Genomic DNA, 19,514 nt, shown 5'->3' with positions numbered 1-19,514 from the left:
GGCCCCACAGTGGCATATTGGCAATGTTTGGTTTGAACCTTCAAACCTTCTGATCAGTAACCCGGAACCTTAAAAATTAAACTACTCCCAATAATCCATAATATAAAGCAAAAACAAGTTTTTAGAAAATGTTTTGCGGATTTTGACAACTATTACAGATTTGAATTTAATATCTACAATCAAGATTTGGGCGGTTTCTCCCATCTCCCTGCTTCCTATTTCCTGGATCTGCTTCCTGACAGATTCTCTCAAGCTCAATCATATTAGATGGAGAGAGTCTGAAAACTGCCATCTTCAGCCCTTTCAAAAAAATTTCTGTGAGGTTCAAATCTGGCCTTTGGCTGGGTCACTCAGTGGCATTTAGAGACTCCTGAAACATTATCTTGGCTGTAAGCTTTGGCTCGATATTGTGCCAAAGAAAGTGAAATGTCTGGCCACTCCGGATCAGGTTTACATTCATCCTTCCCTCAATTCTGACTAGTTTCTCCATCCCTGCCTCTAACAAGCAACCCACAGTAAGATGCAGCCAACACCGTGCTTCACCATAGGGATAGTGTTAGCCAGCTGGTAAGTCTGTCAGACTAGTCTTTGGTCTCATCAGACCTTTCATCCTGTCCTATAGTGTGTGTGTGTGTGTGTGTGTGTGTGTGTGTGTGTGTGTGTGTGTGTGTGTGTGTGTGTGAGCACGTGCATTCAGTAACTTTGTTCTGATCTGATATTGCGTCAAACCCACAGCCCTCATCAAGTCCTGTGACAGTCAGCTGTTCTGTGACACTCATAATGTCATGCATTATTATAGTTTTTGCAGGAAGCTGTATGTTTGGTGTATTGTTTAGCTCAGATGCTATTGATTTTATTTTGATTAGAATTATGACCTGAACCGACTTGGATGACCATATTACACTGTAGAGAGTCATTTGAAATTAAATGGTAATTCTACAGTAAGACATTTTAATTACAGTGACATATACATGTTAATTCCAGTCAAATGTCTAAATCCAATAATGCAGATATTACAGTAAATCATTTTGACATCATTTTTACATTGTTTGAGTGGCTATGTTATCCGAGTAACATTATCGCACCGAACTGTGAATCATAGGAACCTCAACTTCTGATCTATATAAAGGTGAATCAGAACTCTCAACGTTCTCCTGACCTTCAGGCAGATAAATGAAGATACAACCCTTGGTTCTGAAATGAAAGAAAAAAAATCAAATGATGCAGACACCAACATTTAGCCAGTAAAAATGCTAGACAGTGGGATTATAATATCCTTTCTGTGGAATTGTGTAACCGGGAAAAATCAGCATGATTTCTGAATTCATTGTAGAGTTAACACTAATTTCCTTCCTGGTGAAGCCATCAAATATTCAATGATTAAGACCTGAGCGCTGCAACACCATTTCAAAGCCGGTGCTATAGGTGGTTTTACCCATAGCAGTCCCATATATCTCCATGTATTTCACTGGTGTTTAATTTCAGCATTGCTTTTTTTTTATTCACGCTGGATGTTTAATGTAGTCTTCATGTTTGGTCTCATGTTTGGTCCCAGATCCCTGGAAATTTCATGAACTAACTACAGTTTGGGATAAATGATCTACAAGTCATAATAAAACAGCATTACCACCAACCTTCTTAATTACAAAATTACAAATGCTGGCTGTTAATTACGGACATAAGGAGTCTCAGATGGCAGCGCACACTGTTCTGAGCAGGACAAGGGCTTATTGTGAAATGCTCTTCATCAGAAGTGTCTCTGGTAGTCACATGACTTGTGTGAGTATGTGAGTGTAGTTTTCAGATGTGTGTATCAATGCTATTAGGAATGTGGCTTTAAATTCAATGCAATACTTTGTGCTGTTTGTCGCACATCTGTAGGCTGCTGTGCGTCCCTGACGAGTAATTTGCGTCACTGTGATGTTTGTGTGAGAGCTGTTGCAGCGCGTGCGCCGTGAGCTATTGTGGAATCGTTTAGAGGTCAGTGCAATGTTAGGTTTCTATTTTTGACTGGCGGGTCCAGACTGAGTCACTGCAGTGGTCTTGGTGACATCACTCCGTCTGTGTTGCAGCTTATAATAGATTAAGCTTTTTGCACACACGCACACACGATACATCTCCCTTCTTTTTCTGTGTGTGTGTGTGTTTGTGTGTGTGCTAGCAGCATCGAGGTGAAGGCACACTGTTTTAATTTATGCCTAAATACAGCATCCGCTGCATTCTCACATTCCCTCACATGTGAATGAATGGAGCAGCCCACACATTATTCCCACCTGCATGGTTCATCTGCAGCATTTCTCTACTCCTACATGTACAAGTAGTTTGTTCCGTTGCCAGTTACTGAAGCTGACTTTTTATTAATTAAACCTACCGTACAGTATAGGTCACTTTGTAGATCAAACAAAAACTGTTATATAAAAGACTTTAGCCCATCTGTTGCTACGCCTGTTGCTCTGTCTATCCATCAGTGAAAATGTACCACCAGAAGCCAGATGTTATTTGCGTCCTCTCTGCTGCCAATCTGAGAATAATAACTGTGGTGCCACCTCATAGCCCTTTCCAGTGATTCATCATCTTTTTACAGCCCTCATTGGTAACAGTTTCGTGATTTCTCCCAAGTGTATGTACTTTAATATTTGTTGCAAATTCATCAGCCAGCTTTCAGACCAAAAAATTGTGTGAAAAGAAACAGAATGCAGTGATATTTTTAAAGCTTAACCAATGAGCTACCACTTCTCTGTTAACATTAGACAGTTAAAGGATTGACCTACTGATTAGAAGGTCATGAGTTAAAGTCCAAGAACCACCAAGCTGCTTCCAGTGGGCCCCCAAACAAGGCCCCTGTCCCCCAATTTCTCAGTTGTATAAATGTTATAAGTCTCTCTGGATAAGGGTGTCTGCCCTACATGTAAATGTTAACTAAGCCCTTTAAAAATGTACTAAAACTAAAACAAATAATTTGTTAAATGAAGAAAATGTTTAACTTGCTCTTTTTTTCTTTTTTTTTTCTTTTTTTTTAACATTTTTTTAAATAAGGAGTTGAAACATTATCTGTCTGTGTTTAGAAGCTATGCACATAAAGTTTTTTCTACTGTGTGTGCAATACATTAGGGAGGTGATAGAAGGGCATTAAATTACACCATACGTAGTGGTTTAACCGTTAAGTTTAACAGAAGCGCATCGAGATTCAACACAACTTTGTCAGTTATTACATGAAATTCTAAATCTGAAACATTAATTATTGGCCCTTTTCTCTGAAGGGTGAAGGCAAAGCTTGTGCAAGTCAGTAATGCTAAACTCATTCCTCTAAAGTTCACCGTTTCTCCGTGGGTGACGTTGATCCTCTTTACGATTGTTGAAATTCCAAACCTGCTAAGCAGTACAGTGCTTACTGCTAAGCAGTATGTTTTAACATAATGGTATGATGGGTTTCAACCTAACTTGATCATCTGTGCCATTTTTACAATGAAGCTGACACAACAAAACTGTACCTACTGAAATTCCAAAATTAGCACTAATTTCTAATTTCCAGATGGTTCAGTCTGTCTTTTTCTTAAAGTCTGTTCGTTTGTGTTCCCGGTCACACAGTGCATTATGTAGCAGTATCAAATCTCTTTAAATATTTAAAGGTTAATTTTCCATTTCTAATCAAATCAAAGGGTGTATACATGCTTTGTGCCCAGTGTTTTTTTTCTGTGCCTCGAAACTTGTATCAAGACCAAACGCACTTGTCATTAGCATGTTGCTTGTTTAATAAACTCAGGCTTAGATCTCTGCAGAGTTGTGTTTTTGCATCTTGTGCTTGTTGTGCTTAAAAAGATCATTACCGTTGTGAGAAATGAAGAAAATAGAAGAAGGAGTGAAGTACCTGCTGCTACCTGGTTGTTTCTTTGCACAAACCTTTTTACAAAGACATGTGAACATGTACCTACCTGATTTTGTCTGTATTTAGTGTACTCAGCTCTTTGTCCAGGTCTTTGTTCTCAAGTCTCAATCACTTTGTGTCTTTTTCTCTTACACGACACACTTAGTCATGGAAAAGCTGTATTTTATAACATCCTTCGTTGATTAGGAAGAGAATGGTCACAATCATTCGCTTCAAACTGGCCTTATATAAGCTTAATCTGGAGTGATTTGTGATAAATGAATGCATTAATTCACACAAAGCTGGCCAGCTCACTAAAGAGACAGAAATGGAGGAAAGATTCTCGGATCAAACTGTCAGTTTCTGTAATGTTCAGGCACTAACACAGCTTTGTCACGATTTAATCATGTCACGTGTTCATAATGGACTTAACAAGTGCTTTATTGGGAACAGCAATTAATTTATCAGCCAATTGTGTGGCAGAAGTGTAATGCATAAAATCACACAGAAGAGCATCTTCAGGTCATGTTCACATCAACCATGAGAATGGAGAAAAATGTGATCTCAGTGATTTTGACTGTGCCATGCTTGTTGGTGGAAGACGGGCTGGCTCGAGAATTTAGCAACAGAAACTGCTGATGTCCTGGAATTTCCACACACAACAGACTCTAGAGCTTACATAGAATGGTGTGAAAAACAAATTACATCAAGTGAGTGACAATTCTGTTAGTGGAAACCTGTTGATGAGAGAGGGCAGCGGTTAATGGACAGATTAGTTTAAGCCAACAAGAAGGATACAGAACCAAATATGGACGTCTGCTCTTTTAGGCCATCTAACTCAAGGCTCAATGTTTTGTGTGTATCGAGATGTTTTTCTGTTCGCCACATTTGTAAAGAGTAATTATTTGACTTACTGTATATTTGCTATCTGGCCATTTCCTTTCCATCTCCCTCAACAAGGCATTTCTACCATTTCTAGAACCATTGGTACCTTGATGTGTATTGTTTTTCACACCATTCTGTGTAAACTCTCGAGACTAGCTAAAACATTGAATTAGCTGTTTAGATAGCACTACATGAACGAATAGGTGTGTAGATGTTCCACAATAAACCGCTTTTAGAACATTATTAAGAATTAGCCTGCACCTACAGATGGATAATAAATGGTGGCGCGTTCCTTTAAAATGATGTATTAGTGTCATCTGAGGGCAGATTTGGGTCTTTTGCATGTTCTTAGTCACCACTTAGCATAAGACACTTTCGAAAGTAAAGAACATAGCCCTTTCTTTTTTGTCAAGTACACAAGCAACAGATGCACTTCAGGGTATCTAAAATACCTGAGACTGATGTCTGCCCCCACAGCTGGAGGAACAGAAGGCGTAAGACTGTTCTTGATGGGTGCATAATTACCTTTTCAGCTGTCCCTGACGAAGGCAGCTCAGCTCTTCCATGTGTTGAAAGAGCTAAACGTAATGAACCTCCTGCTCTGGGCACATGAAGCTGAGTCATTAATTCTGAATTGCTGCCCTGAAGGAGCAGTGAACACACATGCATGACAGTAACAGGATCTAAAGAAGCTGTGGAGCTAGAAATGCACACAGAGGTTAGTGGTTTGATGGCTGTGTGAACTGACTCACACTCTTTCCTAACATTCATTTAAGAGCCTCGCTTACAGTGATGACAAAGATTGTGATGCTCTAAGACAGGTTTCTTGGCCAAGATTCATGATTACTATAAAAAAGAATTACTGTCAGCTGCGTGGGTAATATTATAAAACATGACTTCATGTCTTCAAGGCTGCATTAATGCAGAAAGCAGAAAAAGGCAAGGGATTGTGTTATTCGATTCCATGTTGTCTTTTAATGGGCTTTTCTTTTTATATATGCTTGTTTGGGATTTATATCGAACTGTGAATTAGATCTGTTCACTAAAATTTGTGGAATTGAAGGTTATAAGACGATGAAATGGGCACACAGACTGAACAATCGATGTCTTTTGCAGCATGTGTGGTAAACTCTTGCCTGGTATTTCTGTCACCGGTCTTTTTGTTTTTCTTTTGTGCTGTCTGCATCTGTTCTGTCACATTTTGATGTACACAGCTTACAGAAGGACAGCCCATGAGGCCCTCAGGCATCACTGATGGTGCACATCAGTGATGCCTGAGGGCCTCATGTGACACTGTTTTGGCCCTATGGACATGTGGCCATTGTAACAAGTAGAACTTTTCATACTAATTTCCACTGGTTTTCTTGTGCTGAAGTGGATTTAGACACAAACTTCTATGGGTCTGTGACTTTTTCAGGAAACTGAAAAAAACTGACCTGTGAAGTACATGAAGTGCCTATATTCCTTACATCTTTTATCTTTTATGTATAAGAGCTCGTCATTTGAAGGAATTCCACAAGAAGAGAGATGTGACGGAGATGGTCTGTTGGGGCTTTATTTCCTTTAAAAATGTTTTATTTATTTATTATTACCTATTGAGGTAATAATATCTTTCGTACATTCAACTTTTCTGCCTCTCATGGCTTTGACTCCCCCACGTCGTCCCAGTGAGTCCACATCTGTGGATGACTGAGAGAGCTATAAGCCAATGCAGCTGAAACGTGAAGCTAGAGACTGCAGTTTGGTGATTTTCCTGCTGTTAATGATGAATTAAATCCGGTTCATTAAAGCAATGAGAAAACTCACTACACAGTCACAGTCAGGACACTACACTGATCTGCTTGAATAAACAACCCAGGGGTCATAGCATATCCTGGAGAGGTAGATGATCAAACCAAAGGGTGAATGTGAAAACCAAGCATCGTCAATGGAAGACAAATGCGTCCTCCGTTTTGGAGTGAACCCAAGAAGGTCTTGGTACGTCCTCCGTGTGCTGACGTCAAAAAAGCACTATGACGTCTGAAGGAGGCGTGTCCGTGCGCGCCGAGTAAAAAACACAAACGCAGCGCACAGACTTGTCCATTAGTCCTCTAATGCTCTGAAACAAGCATAGCAGCGGACTTCACCAGAGCGAGTTCTTATTTACAGCTTTTCTACCTCTACATTTTTTCGTTATTTATCCCTGAATGCATTGCACATTCGTTACAATCCGCCCCCAAGGACACTGTGCATTTAAGCGTCGGAGCATAAAACAGCGACTTCAACCACTGTGGCGATGAGAAGATCGGCTACTCTACAGCAACAGCGTCACTAACTCGCAGATCTGATCGCGTACAACGTCAAAGAGATTCAGTTCGTGTGTGTATAAGGTCTGTTTCGTGGTCATTATGCCCAGCCTGCGCCAGTCATACACGGTGACGGTGCTGGAGGAGCCTCCGACCTCCGGTTTCCCCTTCAGCAAAGCGGAGACACGCAGGAAAAGCGCGTCCGTCTCGCGCTCCATGCTGGTCTCCACTTTCGTCGGTCTCCTCATTAACCAGGCCAAGGTGAGACACAACAAGGTTCTGGACTCTGTCCTTTATAGTAGGTTTTATGTAGTCGGGTTTATATTTGCTGGGTTTTTTGTTTGTTTCAGCTTAGTGCGTAAGTGCGTAAAACTTGTGTGATGTTTCTCAACACAAACCTGATGTTTCTCAACACAAACCTGATGTTTCTCAACACAAACCTGATGTTTCTCAGCCCAAACCTGATGTTTCTCAGTTATTAGGTGAAATGAACTAATGCATTACGCGTCCGCGTAAAATCCACGGGTTCACATTGCCATCCTTATATACAGCGTCATCATTTTACTTCTAGTTCTGTACTAACACTGCACATTTGCTGGCAGTCAGAAAAAGTGCTAAGTTGGGATTTGGAGGTGCAAACACTTGTTGCTAGGCTGGAATTCTGAATAGTGCATCATTTGCACTTTTAGTGGAACATAATTATTGTTGTACTTTTGAGAGTGCATGAATATTGTCTGTACCAGCGGACAAAATGTACCTTTTGGACTTGTTAATAGATAATGAACAAAGATGACAGGAGTGCAGACTTATTCTTTTTTTTCTGGAGTCCTCCTAAATGGTACAGTTCATATTTTCTCTGCTTTAACACACCTGACTCACTTCATCAGTTCGTTAACAGTCCTTTTAGAAGATTTATATGTGCTAGAGTAGGGATTTTAAAGGACCTGGACTCTATAGCAAATCGCAGTTTGTACTTGGAGAATGTGGAATGAAGTAATGTGCACAGAACTATTTAATTGGGAACAGCAGCCCATGTGCTGTGTTCCATATCAGATAACATCCTTCCCGAACACGTATTATATTTGAAGGTCAGTTCACTTGCCGTCACTTTGTGAGTTTGACTTTGTCTGTGCACACGGATACGGCAGAAATGAGCAGGACATGCTTGCAAGTGTTTGATCCTCGATTTCGGGAGTCTTATCAGCATTCCAGCTTACAATAACCTGACTTGCCGTGGCTGTTGTTATAAAAAAACATTTCATTTCACATAAAAACCTGAGCTGTGTTCCAGTATTCTTGCAGTGATAAGAGCATGCTGTTACATAATCCGGATGATTCGGTGGGCAGCTGAGAGGCCCACTTCTGGAGGATTGTGCATTATTAGTCAGGCCTTTTCTTTAGCTATAGTAGTCATTTGCTCTTTCTGCTTACCCAGGCACACTGTACAAGAAAAGTGTCCTCTTTTTATTACTATATGACTGTGGACCTCGCATTTGAAGCACCAGTTGGACTGGCGTACTGTAGCAGCCATAGACTTGTTTAAGCGTTTGGCCTCATGCTCACTTGGCTCAGTGTGTCTTGGATAGAAAGTGATGCCGCTTGGCACCGTAAGCCCTCTTTAGACTGCATGTGACGACATGTTGTATAATCTCAGGTTAAGGACACGATGTTCTTCTGTACCGTCTTTCAACACTTGCCAACCAATTTGCATAGAGCCCTCAGCTTTGAGGATTAAGACCAATCAGTTTCCACGCTACTCTGTTGCCTCCCAATGAGCGACTACAGCAATGCACCCTCCCAGTGGCGGTGTCAACATGCTGCTCCTGGGTTTAACCCTCTGTCATAACACTGGCAGCATGAGAGTCCATGGTCTTGTGCATTCATACATATACAGTATAGAATAAAAAATTGAGACACTCCTATTCACCCATATACTGTATTAGTGTCTTTGTGGGGTGTTTCTATTGTTAGCCTTACCACTAACTTTAACTTCAGTGTTTCAAACAAAACCCTTTTGCAACTTTTGTTTATTTATTTTTTGGTTATTATAAATGAAGGGTACATTATTCACTCTGCAGGATGAAAATTGTCACATTCCTGTGATCATCAGGACATTTGGTCTAAATACATGCTGGTACACACCTCCACCTTGGTGTGATGAAGAGAAAAACCTCGTCGTCCAGTTTGGGTGTAGGAGGGTGTTTGGGTGTGGGAGGGAGTTTGGGCGCAGTAGCCAGAGGCGCTCATACGAGGCATCTGATTATTGTGGAGGTGTGAGAGGCTCGAGCTGTTGCTGTTGATTGCTTGGAGTGACTCAGTTGCATGACTAAATCCATCAGGGTCAAACAGAATCCTACACATTACGCTCAGTTTTTTTTGTATTCAGTTCAAACTAGTTGAAGGTCCATTTAACAGGTTAATGATACACTATTATACTATTTACGACAGTGTTCATTGTTTTTGGTTTAATTTGTTCATGTGTAAGTGTGAGAAACTTTTCCACCTTTGCCTAGTCCTTTGTAATAGGTCATGAATATGGTTTAGCATTAGATGTTCAACAGTGGAAAATGCAGGTATCAGGAAGGTGCTGTGTATACCTAGAACTGGCCATGAGTAGTGCCCTAACCTGTTGTTTATCACTGGACTGGAACTATACCTGGAAAACTGCTGTAATTCCAGACGTGATCTCAGATAAGCATGAAACGGATGGTTTTGTGTGATCTGTACAGAGTTACACTGTGATGGTCCATTAAACTGTACTGTAACATTTTTAATCCAAGTGAATATTGACCTCTAAACAAATACACAGTGCAGCGATCCTATTAGAAATGTCTTTGTAGTCTTTCATTGGATAAGTAGGTACAACAAGCAGAAAAAGATCAGAAAAAACACTCTACGTCCTATTGACCTTTGAGAAAGCAAATCTTTTCATTTGCGTGCTGGGTTTAGATTTTAAGCGATTCAAAGTGATGTGACACACCTTGATGGTACTATAGTTTGAGCAATCTGGCTGATCTAGAAGGATCAAATAGCAGGCATAATTGACAGTGTTTTAAAACCACGAATAGACAGGCATGTGAAAACAATGGAGAGAAAATAATGATGCTAGACAGTTGATGCCAACTCCATCTTAGAAGCAAGAACTGACACTGTAGCATCTCCATACTGTAACCCATGAAAGACTTTGTGCATGTGTGTGTTTTCTGCGAGCTGTCAGAATCTCCAGAGAAAACGCTGCAAGCTTCGCCTCCATATCTACTGTGATATCAGCACAGCCATCCCTTTACCGTGCTCTAATCCTACATTTAATAAACAGTTTGTTGTTTTTGTTGCCACGCATGTTGTAATGCGGCAGATGGAGCCTGTTTGTTTAGGAGAAGTGATGACCAGCGGGGGTCTCTCTTCATATCTGCCCACATGCTGTTTGGAGGAATCAAAGCTCACAGCTCACACACAGGCTGTCTCCAGCATCAGTGTCCATCACCATTACAGCATGCTCTGCTGCCAGTGAATTCATATGAAAAGCTGTTTTCCTTATGAAATGTATCCAGCAGTTTTACTGATAACTCCTGGATGTTTTTTTTTTTCTTTTAAAGGCAAAATAGCAAAAGAATCGTGCAGCCGTCAGGAACCTCTTGTAATATGAGCTTCACCTTTTTATACAGTAGTGCAGAATCTTTAACCACTGAGATACCACTTTTGGCCTCTTCTGAGCACTCAGTGGTACAAATATACCGTAGCTTTATTGTTAGAACAATATATTCTGGCTGGAACATGTTTTTTGCGGTTGCCTTAACTCGCCATTTCTTTGTGTCTTTACTCCCATAGAACTCTAAGAATGCTCAGGGACTCGTAGGCTTAAGGAACCTGGGGAACACGGTAAGTACTCGACACAAACATATACATTACTGCATACATCGCTGTATAAATTACCACTCAAAGGTTAGCGTAGAAAATATTTATTAACGCATTGATTATTTATGACATGGACTCACTGTTTCCACAGTGCTTCATGAACTCCATTCTGCAGTGTCTGAGTAACACACACGACCTGCGTGACTACTGTCTGCGCAACACACACCGGACCGACCTCAACATCAACTGCAGGGCCAAGGCGGCTCTAATGGAGGGTATGTTCACATCCAGCTGCGTGATACTCAGATAGCAGCATCAGTTAGGGGAAGGGAATTTTTCAGGTTCGCAGGATTAGATTTAAATTCATGTCGTGTCTTTATTTGTACCAAAATGAATCAAATTCTATATACCTACGACCATATAGATTCTACATGATCCTTCATTGTTTTTGCCTATGTTGAGATTTTAGAGATATGTTCACACACACATACACACACACAGACATACACACAGAGTTATGGACACTTATTTTGAGTCAGTAGCATGTTTTAGGGAGGTAGGAGGAAGCCGGAGAACCTCAGAAGGGACGTATGTGAACACAAGGAGATTATTAAAAACACTCATTTCTATTTCTGTTCTATTTTATCTACTTCATATATCTATTTGAAATGTCAGCATGCAGTCTGATTTATATAATGCTCCAGATGCAGAATTGGATTGCGATAGTATTCAAATACTAACTGAATTTACATTCTAAGAGGAGATGCCAACTCCATGTGGTCTATAAGAACTAAGAATCAATACACAATTGTCACTGTATATTTATAATCGCACCCTTCAGTGTCACCCAAATGATGATGAGGATCCCTTTTGAGTCTGGTTCCTCTCAAGGTTTCTTCCTCTTCCATCTAAGGGAGTTTTTCCTTGCCACAGTCACACCTGTCAAATCAGGCTTAAACATTGGGTATAAATACAAGCAAATTTAAATATAAGTCTAATATTTATCTTTAATTTTTTTTATTATATTAATCTTTGTATAATATTACTATAACTTATTATAAGTTTTGTATTATCTTTCTTATGTTCTGTAAGGCTGCTTTGAGACAATGTCTATTGTTAAATGTGCTACACAAATAAATTTGAATTGAATTGAATTTGCATAATATTCATATGTGTATTTTCAGAGTTTGCCAAGCTCACTCAGACACTGTGGACATCAGCGAGCAACGAAGCAATCAGCCCGTCTGACTTCAAGACTCAGATTCAGAAGTACGCTCCACGCTTCATGGGCTACAAGTAAGTATCTACTCTTCAGATAGGACACGTCAGAGCATGCTAATTAGCCTTGCTATAGTCCCTATGTCCTCAGTTGAATGATTTATGAACCAACTGAAATATTAGACTCCACCAATCCATCTGATAGTACAAAGTGTTCGATTTCCTTGCTTCTCCTTTCTCATATTTTGCTCTCTCTGTGGCGGTCACAGTCAGCAAGATGCTCAGGAGTTCCTGCGCTTCCTCCTGGATGGGCTGCATAACGAAGTGAACCGAGGCTCACTGAGGCCCAGAGCCACCATGGACGACTTTGACCACCTCTCGTAAGCACACGTTTAAGATTTCCAACACTGTGTGGTTCTCAAAGTGAGGTCCCCAGGGGTCATGAACCAGTAATAGGGTCTCCTTGCCATTATGCTAGAATATTTGGGTTGTTTTCATAAGATGAATGTTTATCGATTTAACAATTTGTCCGTTAAAGAGGTTTCTGTCTTCAAAAGTGTGATCTAAAGCGTGGTTCATAAGGCCAGATCTATGTGGGAACAGTGATTTTATTATTAAAACTTTATTATTTCTCACAGCATTATATAAGTGGAAATTACTGTCAAAATGTAGTATCAGATTTAGTACATAGTATGAAAAGTTAGTAATATGTAGCTGGAGCCCCATAGGCCAGCAATATAAATGCCCAGTCTAAGTGGATGAAATCTCTGCTTTAGCTGAAGCAAAATTCTCCTTGAAGTGATTTGAAGCTAGGTAACTGTTTGCTAACACACACACACAAAGCAAAAGACTTATTTGAGGTTAGATAAACACAATGACAGGACATACCTTCAGTGAAATTGTTTACTGAGAAACAATATTGGTTGCTAACTCACTAGCTTGCTAGCAGACTTGCCTAGCAATAGCTCTGTACTGGTTGTGTTTAGTGAACGGTTGTTAGCAAATTGCAAGTCATTTCAACATGCCTTTTAATTAATCTTTATTTGATTTTTTTTTTTTTTTTAGCAAATTGCAAATATTATTCACAATAAATACATGTCTGATCATAAGGGAGGGAAATTCTGCAGTATAGGTGTCACTGGCTACAAACAGTCTAAGAATCCTGGTGTTAAATGGACTATAGGTACTGACTGTAGCCTTGAGGTTACACTAATTGTGTGTATGTGTGTGTATGTGTGTGTGTATGTTAATATATCAGGGATGACGAGAAAGCCAAGAGAATGTGGAACAAGTACCTGGAGAAAGAAGACAGCAAAGTAGTTGGTAAGTGTGAATAACACTGTGTGTGTGTGTCTCTGTCTGTCTGTCCGCCTGTCTGTCTGCCTGTGTGTTAGATTGTTAATGTGTGCTTTGTTCTTTTCCCACAAGACCTGTTTGTTGGCCAGCTGAAGAGTTCATTGACCTGCAGTGAGTGTGGCTTCTGCTCCACTGTATTCGATCCATTCTGGGATCTGTCTTTACCTATTGCCAAGGTATACACACACACACACAAACACACGCACACACACACGTGCAAACACGAACACAAAACACAAACAGGTCAGAATTCCCTGTTTCTAAGTGTGTCTTAACTGTACTGTCTTACTTCTGAAGAGCTCTGGAGAGGTGATGCTGATTGACTGCCTTCGGCTTTTCACTAAGGAAGACGTACTGGATGGGAATGAGAAGCCGGTAAGTGTTTGTACATACTGTGTGTGTGTGTTATTCTAATCACTCTTAGTCTTAACTTTATATATTTGTTCAAAGGTCCATTTTGTTGTTAAATATAAAAATATATTAAAAAAAATATAAAAAAAACTCTCTCTCTCTCTCTCTCTCTCTCTCTCTCTCTCTCTCACTCTCTCTCTCACTCTCTCTCAGACGTGCCAAAGGTGTAAAGCCAGGAGGAAATGCACAAAAAAATTCACCATTCAGAAGTTCCCCAAAATCTTGGTGCTTCGTATCCTTTCTAAAAGTCACGTTGCCGAGCAACCTATCACCAATTCTGCAAATAATTTAACATAACAGTGTACATATAACATTATATGCACGCGCCAATATGCGTCGGTATGTCCTTAACTCTCCTTTTGTTCAGATCTCAAGCGATTCTCTGAGGCTCGCCTGAAAACCGCCAAACTCTCTACTTTCGTCAACTTTCCCATCAAAGAGCTGGACCTGTGTGAGTTTGCGTCAGACAACAGCAGTACGTATAGCATCCAGTCATCCTTTTATACATTTCAACACAGTATTGAGCAGCACCATTTTTACAGTAATCAACAACAGTATAAAGAGAGAATCTGATATACCTCAGGAAGCCCAGTACAGTGTATTTAATCTCTTATCTTTCACTTTTCTTTCTGTTTCCTTTCATTTGTCTAGTGCACGCCGTCTATAACCTGTATGCAGTGTCTAATCACACAGGCACCACACTCGGTGGCCATTACACAGCATACTGCCGCAACCCTTCCACAGGAGAGTGGTACTCGTACAATGACTCCAGGTAACTCACAGAAATGTTGGATGTTGCACATGCTAGTATCCTTAGTCAGGAGGACCACATTGTTCCAAAGCCCTGTTCATCTTTAAGATATTATATAAATCTATACACAGTTTTAAATATGCTGTATTTCTTTCTTGTTTTTAGGGTGAGCCCCATGTCCTCCAGCCAAGTGCGGAGCAGTGATGCTTATGTGTTGTTCTACGAGCTTGCAAACTCCTCACGCTTGTAATCCTGCCTCATCTCCACCCTATAAAGGATTCTGGAGGCTAACCTGGCCTGGACTTCAGACAAAACCTCAGAATCTGCCGTGCTTTCAGCCATGGCCTGAGGTTGTTTTTAAGATCTTGGAAGTTCTTGGAAGCCTGGTACATGAGTTCAGAAATAAACAAGCTCCATATAAGGGCTTCCTCATCCTGTATTCCACTGGATTTAGAGTGCTGCTGCTAAACGGATGGGGATGAAACACTCCTTGTCAAAAGGAAGAAAGAAAAAGAATCTGGATCACTACCTCTCAATGAGCAGGACCGTGTGTGTGTGTGTGTGTGTGTGTGTGTGAGTGAGAAGCTGAATGTCAAAGAACTATGCACTGTGTACCTGGAGCTCTTTGTTCCTCTACCGTCAGTCATCGCAACTGCATGAAGTTTAATTTATTTCGGTATTTTAATGTTTTTCATTTTGAGACTCTGGATCTAAATATGGGTCAAAGCAATTAGTGGTTCATGGAAGGATCATATTCTAGTCTTCACTTTTTCCACATAAATAACTTGACATGCTTGGTATCTATAGTCTTGCACTGGTCTAAGCCTAAAGGGGGATTACATTATCATCAGCATCTGGCCTGTTCATAATTATTGGCTTTTATACTATATCTCATACTGTGTATTGGACATAGTTTTGGGCGAAGATTTATGGAAAAGATTGTTTGTGAGATTGACATCCTGTCATCAAACATTTGGGGTACATGAAATGTTTTATAATTGTATTTGAGCTATTTTTCTATTTAACAGATGAGATTAGTCGCCCCCTGGTGGATCTCATCTTTTCAACGCAGGCTTTATTTTATTTATTGACCACTGGATTCACCTTCATGGAAAACAACTTTTACAGCACAAGGAGCCACCTGGTGTATCTGCGCATTTTGTGTGTCTGTCTATGTGTGTGTGATACAGATAGTGTGATATTTTATTTATGAAGTACATATGAATGTGTATGTGTGAGAGTCATCATTTGACTAAAACAGAATGAGTCCTTCCTGTCCATTGGGCTCCACCTGTCAACTACTTTTGGCTTTTTAAAAGCCAGATAGATGTACATAGATGAATAAATTGATCAGTTTGACCACAACAAGCATATTTGTCTATTTTTATTATTATTATTCTTATTATTATTATTATTATTGTCATTTACATTGGATCCTTTTTGGAGTTTCTGTTTCTACTTTTGGCTTTTCCCGTTATGGGTCGCCATCTGTTTCCACCTAACTCTATCCTCAGCATCCTCTACTCTCACACCAATTACCTTCATGTCCTCTTTCAACACATCCATATATCTCCTCTTTGGCCTTCCTCTTGACCTCTTACCTGGCTGCTCTATCATCTTTATACCAATTTAACCTCCTTTAAAAAAATTTAATCTCCCTCCTCTGTACATGTCCAAACCATCTCAATCTAGCCTCTCTGACCTTGTCCCCAAAACAGCCAACCTGATCTGTCCCTCTGATGTGCTCGTTCCTAATCCTGCCCATCCTCGTCAATATCCTCATCTCTGCTACCAACTTCTCTACATTATGTCTTTTCCTTACTGCAACAGTCTCTACCCCATACAGCATAGCTGGTCTCACTATTGTCTTTTACACCTTTCCTTTGATTCTTGCTGACACTCTACTCTCACACGACACTCCTGACACTTTTTCCCACCCACTCCAACCTGCTGTACTCACCTCTTCACCCAATTTTCCACACTCCCCGTCCCCAAATCCTTAAACTCCTGCACCTTCTTCACCTCAGCCTCCTGTAACCTCACTGTTCCTCCCCCTGCTCCCTACTCTCACTACAGATCACAATGTCTTCCGCAAACATCATTGTCTATGGAGATTTCTGTCTACTTCATCTGTCAACCTGTCCATTACCATAGCAAACTAAAAGGGACTCAAAGCTGATCCTTGATGTATCCCCAGCTCCACCTTGAACTCCTCTGTCTGACCTACAGCACATCTCACTACTGTCATACTCCTCACATACATATCTTGAACTACTTTGACGTACAGTACTTCTCTGCCATTCCTGACATTCTCATACAGTACCATAGCTCCTCTCTCGGCACCTTGTCATACGCTTTCTCTAAATCGACAAAGATGCAGTGCAGCTCCTTCTGACCATCTCTTTACTTCTCCATTAACATTCTCAGAGCAAAAATTGCATTATTAGTTCTCTTTCTGCACATGAAGCCATACTGCTAATCACAAATATACACTTTCTTTCTTATCCTAGCTTCCACTATTCTTTCCCATAGCTTCATTGTATGGCTCATCAACTTTATACCTCTGTATCTTTCTTGGAGTTTCTTTTTTTATATATAAATATCTACAATCTCAGAGCTACTTTACTAAGGATAAATAACCACAATGTACACTACAATCATTAAATGTAAAAAAAAAAAAAAAAAATTTAAGCTACTTTTCAAATCTCTGGAGCTTTTATAAAGCAGATATTGTATAATAGTAGTTATGCATGTGACTGATAAGCACCAGAACTGTGAACGGTGGTGTAGCATTTTACCTTTTGACCAATAGATGGCAAGCAAATGCGCTGATTAGATTTATTTCTGTGTTTGTTGCCAACTTGGAAGCTTTTAGACCCGTTTTTTAGAGAGCTTTGCAGCTCAAAAGACAGCTACTGAAAGACGAGTCGATTCACTCGACTCAGCATCAGTGTGTTGAAGTCTGACTTGTGACCAATCAGCGATCACCATTATTCCCAATGACCAATTACTGATCAACACTGTTTTCCCAATGACCAATCGCTGCTCACACATTTTGGTTTTAAACGCTCTTCTTGGAGATGTTTAATTTAATTCAAACGAATAATTAGACAAACGATACAATAAAAGTAAATAAACTAAACAAATACAATAAATTAAAATAAAAACAAAACCGTCAGGGAAAGCACTGGTTAAAAGAACCAAACCAATTGAGGAATAACTCCAAGTTAGAAAACCTTTTACCTTGAAATATTTATATTTATACATTTTAAACTTGTAAAAGTTGAGTTTGTACATGATATACATGTCCTGACCACAAATTTCTTCTTTGGATGTCAATTATATTATTTTCTATTCTATTTTCTATTTGTGAGACTGTATAACCACAGTATATGAGGATGAGGATGAAGATGAGGATGAGGTTTCCCTTTGAGTCTGGTTCCTCTCAAGGTTTCTTCCTCTTCCATCTAAGGGAGTTTTTCCTCACCTCAGTCGCCTCAGGGATAAATACAAACACATTTAAATATATCTAACATTAATCTTAAATTTTGTATGATATTAATTGTTATATTATTCTTTATAATAAACTTTTGTTCTATGTTTATGTTCTGTAAAGCTGCTTTGAGACAAAGTCAGTTGTAAAAAGTGCCATACAAAAAATTTGAATTGAATTGATAAAACTGTATTAAATTCTATTCTCTTGTGTCAATAGTTTAATTTAAACATTATTACTTACACCTTAATTTGCAGTTTGATTTGGATATTACCTGGGTGAATAATGTAGACTTGAGTGTAAATGAACAACAGAGAGATATTTTAGCCAAAACAAATGAAACATGTACAAATAAGCCTCCATTTATTTGTTTGGAAGAAAGTAATCTTTTTTTTTACTGTGTTTAATGAAAAAGGGGGAATGAAAATACATGTCTGCTTGCAGGTTCATTATTGTTCACTAACCCTAGCTTTGTTACAACGTGGTCAGTTCATTTAGGCATCTATATCTATATATATATATAGTCCACTGTGTCCACTGTGTCCACTGTGCCTGCTACACCCTTAACAGTCAACTTTCCTTGGGAAATGTTTATGGATAGACCCACCTGAGGAGATTACATGCAATGCAAAATAAACCCAGTAAAATGAACCCAGCCTCATACTGTTCTCACGCTTTATGTATCTGACCATTGCAGCACTGTCTGAGTGAAGCACCACGTGGAGATACATAAGATCTGGTAAAAAGAATTAAAGTGCAGATTAACCGCCTACAGTTCTAGCTGGTTGATGCGTTCTGAGCTTAAACTTAAACTTAAACATTTGGACGATAGAATGGCTTGCATCTTCAGTGAGTCTAACTTCACACCAATTAACCGTGCATCCTGCTTGAGTGTTAAGGAGCTCTTTTTTTAGTTCACTGTGAGACCAAGTGCTGCAATGTGTGTCAGAAGGGTGGGGCATGTCCTGAATTACCAAGTGTGAGGGGACTAAGGACCCAGTCAGAGGACAAGGCTACTTGGATACATCCTACATTGCATACATACAAGTTTATTCATAAATGACAACCTTTTCTTAAACATAAAAACAAGGCCTTGAGGTTCTTTCGGACTTCAAGCATTATTGTATAACCTTACATAAAAGACCAAGATTCAGGGCTGAGAGTTTTTGTTTGTATGTGTAAAACTGAAAACACACACTCACACACACACACACACACACACACACACACACACACACACACACACACACACACACACTTTTTGCTTGAATGCCTGATGTCAGTTCATCACAGGGCACCATGCACACACATTTCCACACTCGTTGCGGCATAGACGCAAATGGACAGTGACAGTGCGAAGAGGTTACCCACAGGAACACGAGAAGGACGTGCAAA

The 19,514-nt window shown here is 39.8% G+C and overlaps 1 protein-coding gene across 3 annotated transcripts in view; it reads left to right on the top strand.

The window, feature by feature from the left end:
• The window catches only part of usp2b (ubiquitin specific peptidase 2b), a 36,969-nt gene extending 20,975 nt beyond the window's left edge, over positions 1 to 15,994 (top strand). For 2 of the 3 annotated variants that reach the window (XM_060862893.1, XM_060862892.1), the window contains exons 3-13: positions 10,864 to 10,914; positions 11,042 to 11,165; positions 12,075 to 12,186; positions 12,378 to 12,488; positions 13,367 to 13,431; positions 13,537 to 13,640; positions 13,762 to 13,839; positions 14,029 to 14,107; positions 14,243 to 14,350; positions 14,527 to 14,647; positions 14,792 to 15,994. In XM_060862893.1, coding sequence (XP_060718876.1) covers positions 10,864 to 10,914; positions 11,042 to 11,165; positions 12,075 to 12,186; positions 12,378 to 12,488; positions 13,367 to 13,431; positions 13,537 to 13,640; positions 13,762 to 13,839; positions 14,029 to 14,107; positions 14,243 to 14,350; positions 14,527 to 14,647; positions 14,792 to 14,876 — 1,038 coding nt within the window. In that variant the 3' untranslated portion in view covers positions 14,877 to 15,994. Of the gene's footprint in view, positions 1 to 6,819; positions 7,297 to 10,863; positions 10,915 to 11,041; positions 11,166 to 12,074; positions 12,187 to 12,377; positions 12,489 to 13,366; positions 13,432 to 13,536; positions 13,641 to 13,761; positions 13,840 to 14,028; positions 14,108 to 14,242; positions 14,351 to 14,526; positions 14,648 to 14,791 lie in introns of those variants that run through there. The other variant, XM_060862894.1, reaches the window with a different exon arrangement.
• The last annotated feature ends 3,520 nt before the right edge of the window (positions 15,995 to 19,514 follow it).

Source organism: Tachysurus vachellii, chromosome 26, assembly GCF_030014155.1.
Source record: "Tachysurus vachellii isolate PV-2020 chromosome 26, HZAU_Pvac_v1, whole genome shotgun sequence".
Classification (NCBI taxonomy): domain Eukaryota; kingdom Metazoa; phylum Chordata; class Actinopteri; order Siluriformes; family Bagridae; genus Tachysurus; species Tachysurus vachellii.
This window is presented reverse-complemented; position numbering and strand designations above follow the sequence as displayed.